The following is a 6,000-nucleotide window of genomic DNA, read 5'->3' as shown; positions in this document are numbered from 1 at the left end:
TGTTGGGGCAGGGGTCTCCTGTGGAGTAGCTGTGGGTGGGTTGGTGTCAGGATGGGGCAACTGTTGGAGCGGGGGTCTCCTGTGAAGTAGCTGTGGGGGGGCAGCTCTTGGAGGGGTGTCTCTTGTGGGGGCTGACATCCCCTCTGAGTGAGGGGGCTGTGGAAGGTTTGGCACCACTGGCACTGAGTGGGTGTCAGTGGGGGTGTCTTCTGTGGGATAGCTGGGGGGTTTGACATCCCCTTGGGATGAGGCAGCTGTGGCAGAGTTCATGTCATTACAGGAGGCTGCTCGGGGGGACATCTCCTGTAGGACTCTGGTTTGTAGGTGGAGGGTGGCTTAAGGTCACCATGAGGAGGCTGTTTGTGTGTCTTCTGTGGCCAGACTGACAAACTGCAGTGGGTGGCGGTGGACGTGTTGGCGTCACCACAGGGAGGTAGTTGGTGGGGGCATGTCTCCTGTAGGCATGTCCCCACAGCATCATAGGGAGACTTTTGGAGAGGGTAGACATCTCCTGTTAGGTGACTGGGGGTGGGGGGCCAGCGATGTCACTTATGGAGTGGCTGAGGCAGGATGGCTGTGGAATGATTGATGTTGCTGTGGGGCAGCTGTATGTGTGAGGAGGGGGGCATGTCCTAGGGAATTGTGTTGCTGTTGCTATGGGAGGTTGATGATCCCTGGGGGGTGGTTGCTGGGGGGATGTCTGTGGAGGGACTGATGTTGCTATGGGCCAGCTGTATGTGGGGACACTTCGCAAGGAATGGTGTAGATGTCCCTAGAGGAGATTGATGACTCCTGGGGGTGGTTGCTGTGGGGAGGATGGCTGTGGAGCAATTGACGTTGCTGTGTGTCTTTGTGTGGAGGAACTGAGAGTGTGTCCGTGTGTGTGTCCCAGAGAACGGTGTTGACAGTCCTGGTGGGTGTGTGTTTGTCCTGGTGTATGTGTGTTGATGGTACTGGGTGAGGTGTCCCAGAGAACGGTGTTGACGGTGCTGGGGTGGCTGTGGAGGGATTGAAGTTGCCATGGTGTGAGGGCTATTTTCCAGGAATGCTGTTAAAATTGCCATTGGAGACTGATATCCTCTTGAGGGGGATGGCTGTGGAGGGGATGACATTGCCGGGGCGGTTGTGTGTGGAAGACTCGCAGGGACATCACCATGGGAGGCTGATATCCTCTTGGGGGGGATGTCTGTGGAGGGGTTGACGTTGCCAGGGGGTGGCTGTGTGGCGATGTCTCCCAGGGAAGGGTGTTGCCATTGCTGTGGGGGGTTGATATCCCTGGGGCGGTGGCTATTGCCAGTCAAGTGCTAGTTGTGCGCTGGTGTTGACATGACTGCAGGGAGAACGGCCTGGCTCTGTGGGGCGCAGCCCTTGGTACCTCAGGGCTCATTAATTTGCAGAAGGCTCTATACCAGTCCCTTCCCCCTCCACTGACTGAACCTAACGAACCCTGCCTGTCGCAGAGAGCCAAGGAGCCAATCACAGCACCTCTTTCAGCCGCCTTTCCTCGGTGGACCAATCGCCCTTCTCCTTTCGTCTCACTTTCTAGCGGATGCCCAATCAGAGGTGATGACCCATTTCCCGCCTTCGGGCAGCTAATCAGGCTCGCGCTCCCCACAGGGACGAGGGTGGCTCGAGCGGCCGCTGTATTCCCGCGCTCCCTAGGAGCCAGCCAATCAGCGGCGGATAACCTTCTGCGGTCGGGACCGAACCATCTGGCAGAAGGAAAGGGGGAGCCAGTGAGCTGAACCATTGTTCACGTAGGGCGAGCTGCTTCCTTGTGTACATGGGGGTCACTGAGCAATGAATCAGTGTGCAAATGGGGACAGAACCATTTTTTTGGGGGGGATAAAAGGATAGAGATGGGGACTGAACCACTGGTTAAATAGGGGGCTGAAACACTGCCCCACAGAGGTGCCATCCCCCAGGATGCACATGTCTCTGGAGAGGCCCACCAAGGTAATAATTCCCAGCATGCAATGCGCCAGTGCAGCCCAGGGAGGTGGGGGCTGCCAGCAATCACTGCTCCCAGAGGCAATAGCTCCCAGCATGCAATGCTGCAAAGTAGCCTGTGGGGATGACAGCTCCCAGAATGCACTGCTTCATCTGAGGTTTGCCCTTTGAAAGTGTCATGCTCTGCGGGAACCCATGGAAGTAAAGTGTTCCCAGAATGCACTGCTCCCACATGACCTAGGGTGGGGGCAGTTCCCAGCAGGCATTGCTTGTGTGGGGCGCATGAAGGCAACAGCTCCCAGCATGCTCCACTGCAGAGCGGCCCAGGGTGGTGGCAGTTCCCAGCATGCACCACTGCAGAGTGGCCCAGGGAGGTGGCAGTTCCCAGCATGCTGTGCTGCAGCCTGACCCAGCAGAAATGGCAGAGTCGTCCTGGCCCTAAGGCCAGGACCGTTTCCCCCCGGGTTGGGGCGTTGGCCTCAGTTCTCCACTAAATCCCTGCTGGGGGACTCAGCTCAGCCTCTGACTCCCTTTGCACAGTCAGCCGGTAAGACATTGACCTTAACTTCCTGTCCCAAAGTGCTATTGGTCATGGAGGTACGTTGCTGCCGTGCCCCATCCCAGAGGGGCTGCATCACAGCACCAGGTGAGGGGTCCCTGTATAACCAACCCTGCCCCACCCCACAGGGGCCCCATCCGAGCATCAGCTGAGGGGTCCCTGTATAACCAACCCTGCCCCACCCCAGAGGGGCCCCGTCCCAGCACCAGGTGAGCGGTCCCTGTATAAACAGCCCTCACCCCAGAGGGGCTGCATCCCAGCGCTGGGTGAGGGCTCCCGGTATAGCCGACCCCCGCCCCACCCCAGAGGGGCCGCGTCCTGCGCAGGGCGAGAGGGTGTCTGCTCGGGGGGGCTGCCCGCCTAGCGTTTGTTCACCAGCGGGGGCAGGGGAATCGTTTCTCCTTCTCGTTTAGTTCCTGACGGTGGCAGCAGCGACATGAGCAATAACAGGTTTCAGAGGAACAGCCGTGTTAGTCTGTATTCGCAAAAAGAAAAGGAGTACTTGTGGCACCTTAGAGACTAACCAATTTATTTGAGCATGAGCTTTCGTGAGCTACAGCTCACTTCATCAGATGTTTACCGTGGAAACTGCAGCAGACTTTATATACACACAGAGAATATGAAACAATACCTCCTCCCACCCCACTGTCCTGCTGGTAATAGCTTATCTAAAGTGATCAACAGGTGGGCCATTTCCAGCACAAATCCAGGTTTTCTCACCCTCCACCCCCCCACACAAATTCACTCTCCTGCTGGTGCTAGCCCATCCAAAGTGACAACTCTTTACATAATCAAGTCGGGCTATTTCCTGCATAGATCAAGGTTTTCTCACATCCCCCCCACCCCCATACACACACAAACTCACTCTCCTGCTGGTAATAGCTCATCTAAACTGACCACTCTTCAGGTTTAAATCCAAGTAAAATAACGGTGCAGTGCTGAACACAGAGCTTCAAACTCCCCTCCCCGAGCCAGGGAGAGAACCCAGGAGTCCTGGACCCCACTCCTCTCCCCGACCCAGGGAGAGAACCCAGGAGTCCTGGCTCCCAGCCCCCACTGCTCTAACCCACCAGACCCCACCCTCCTCCCCAACCAGGCTAGAACCCAGGAGTCCTGGACCCCACCTCCCTTCCAGAGCCAGGGAGAGAGCCCAGGAGTCCCTCCCCGCTTCCTCCCATAGGATCATGGATTTAACGCTGCCACACAGTGGGGAGGAGTCGGCAGAGAAAGTGAAAGCAAAAGCCTCACTTCCCCCAGCCCGCGGACACTTCAGTGCTTGCTGTACCCCAACTCTGCTCCAGCCTGGGGCTCCTCCCACGGCCCCAGCCAGGTTTGAACCAGGACTCCTGGGTTCTCTCCCCGGTTCTGGGAGGGGAGTGGGGTCTCATGGGTTACAGCAGCGGGGCTGGGAGCCAGGACTCCTGGGTTCTGTCCCCAGCTCTCGGAGGGGAGTGGGGTCTAGTGGGTTACAGCAGCGGGGCTGGGAGCCAGGACGCCTGGGTTCTCTCCTGGACTCTGGGAGGGGAGTGGGGTCTAGTGGGTTAGAGCAGCGGGGGCTGGGATCTGTCCTCAGCTCTGCCCTTGTGTGGCTTTTGCCCAGTCTCTGCTCTGTGTCTCAGTTTACCCCTCTTTAAAACAGGGCCGTCAGCTCCTGCGGAGGGGCCGTGTGGGTGGAGAGCGGGTCCTTCTGCCCCCTCCTTGTGCAGAGCAGGTGCCCTGGGGTGGGCTTGGTTCTGGTGGTACCAGCTGGCCGAATGCCTACGAATCCCTCCTTCCGCAGCACCTGGGCTGGTCCTGCTCCCAGAGAGCAGATGGGCCCAAACTGTTGGCCGGACCCCCTGGTGCTGTGGCTCCCAGATATGGGCCAGGCTCTGTGGGCCACAGGCATCTCCGCTGCACAGCCTCTGGTGTAACACTGCCCTCTCTCCTCCAGCCCCGTGTGCCGGACCCCGACACTGAGGCCATGGAGCCCGTTTGCCTGGTAGAGCCGGTGCCCAGCTCTGGTGCCCTGCGGGTGAACCCGGCCGCCCTGGGCCTGCTCCGGGGCCTCACCCGGCCCCTCCACGTCCTCGCTGTCTTCGGGCCCCGTGGCACCGGGAAATCCTTCCTCATGGACCGGCTGGCGGGGCAGGGCGAAGGTGACGGGTCCCCATTGCTCCCCCTTCCCTATGCCTGGGCCTCCACCATCCCCCTATGCCCTCCGCCTGGGCTTCCCCCAAGCCCCCGCCTGGGCCTCCCGAACCCCTGCCTCCCCCGACTCCCAACCTGGGCCTCCCCTGACCCCCTGCCTGCGCTTCCCCCCACCCTCCGCTGGGCCTCCTGAACCCATGAACCCCCCTCCCCCCCCAGGCCTGGGCCTCTCCCGACCCCCCGCATGGGCCTTTCGACCCCCTGCCTGCACCTGCCCGTATTCACCCGGCCCTGGACAGAGCTGAAAGCTGGGTTTGGGGGGGTCCCCATGGGACCAGCCCACCCAGTGTCTCCGATGTCTGCGCCCTGATGTGAGGAGCGTGGGGAACACAGAGAGGGAGTCCTGGCAGGCAAACTGAGCTGTGGCTGAACTGGCTGCCCGGAGCTGCGGCGGGATCCCTGGCACAGCTGGGGCGTTGGGCAGAGGGGTCCAGCCTGCTGTGGAGGGCCGGGCGGGGGGAAGGGAGTGATGGGCAGCGTGCGGCATGTCGCTGAGGGAGGAGGAAAGGGGGAAATGGGCAACGCTAGGGCAGGCACCTACACAGGCCCTCCCAGCTCCCCTTGCTTGGGGAGGAGCTGGGTCAGGTGAAGAGGGTCAGAGCAGAAGCCCGAGGATGAGACTTCGGAACGGGGGACGCGACCCACGGCGGGAAGGAGGGAGGGGAGCCCTGGGGGAAGGGGAGCTCCGGGGGGAAGGGGAAGCTGGATGTATTCAGGCTGGAATAAGGCATCAGCTGTGACTGGTGAGGGGAATTAACCAGGGGAGCAGTGTGCTGAGCGTCTCCATTGCGGACGGGGCGGGTCTCCGGGTGATCAGCTCTGGGCTGGTTTGGGGGCCGGTCTCTGGGCTGGGTTGTCAGGGGTCAGGCTGGATGATCACAGAGTCCCCATTGGCCTGGGAATCGCAGCATTGGGGCTTAGACAGACCCTGTCAGGGCTGGTCTCGCTTTACTGGGCCCTGCCCCAGCGCCGGGGGATGCCGGCGACGGCCTTGCCAGGGCCCTGCCAGCCTGTATTGCTACGTTTCTATCCCACCGCTGGGCCTCGCTGAGCCTCCACCGGTGCCAGGCTGATCCCCTGTCTCCCTGACCCCTCTGCCTGGGGCTCCCCTGACCCCCCCTCTCCCCACAGGTTTCCCCTGCTCTCCGGGGATCTGGGTGTGGTGCCTGCCCCACCCGACTCAGCCTGACCAGGCCCTGGTGCTGCTGGACACAGAGGGATTCCCCGAGCAAGAGGTAGTGGGGTCCAGTGGTTAGTGTGTGTGTGGGGGGGGCGGGGCTGGGAGCCAGGACTCCTGGGTT

At 61.0% G+C, this 6,000-nt stretch overlaps 1 protein-coding gene across 6 annotated transcripts in view; it reads left to right on the top strand.

Moving 5' to 3' along the window:
* The first annotated feature begins 3,697 nt into the window (after nucleotides 1-3,697).
* Nucleotides 3,698-6,000, top strand: part of LOC125625713 (guanylate-binding protein 1) — a 29,890-nt gene continuing 27,587 nt past the window's right edge. For 5 of the 6 annotated variants that reach the window (XM_048828102.2, XM_048828100.2, XM_048828098.2 and 2 more), the window contains exons 1-3: nucleotides 3,698-3,839; nucleotides 4,443-4,647; nucleotides 5,831-5,934. In XM_048828102.2, coding sequence (XP_048684059.2) covers nucleotides 4,473-4,647; nucleotides 5,831-5,934 — 279 coding nt within the window. In that variant the 5' untranslated portion in view covers nucleotides 3,698-3,839; nucleotides 4,443-4,472. The remainder of the gene's footprint in view (nucleotides 3,840-4,442; nucleotides 4,648-5,830; nucleotides 5,935-6,000) is intronic. The other variant, XM_048828103.2, reaches the window with a different exon arrangement.

The sequence above is a fragment of the Caretta caretta genome, chromosome 24 (genome assembly GCF_965140235.1).
Source record: "Caretta caretta isolate rCarCar2 chromosome 24, rCarCar1.hap1, whole genome shotgun sequence".
NCBI classification, from domain to species: Eukaryota; Metazoa; Chordata; order Testudines; family Cheloniidae; genus Caretta; species Caretta caretta.
This window is presented reverse-complemented; position numbering and strand designations above follow the sequence as displayed.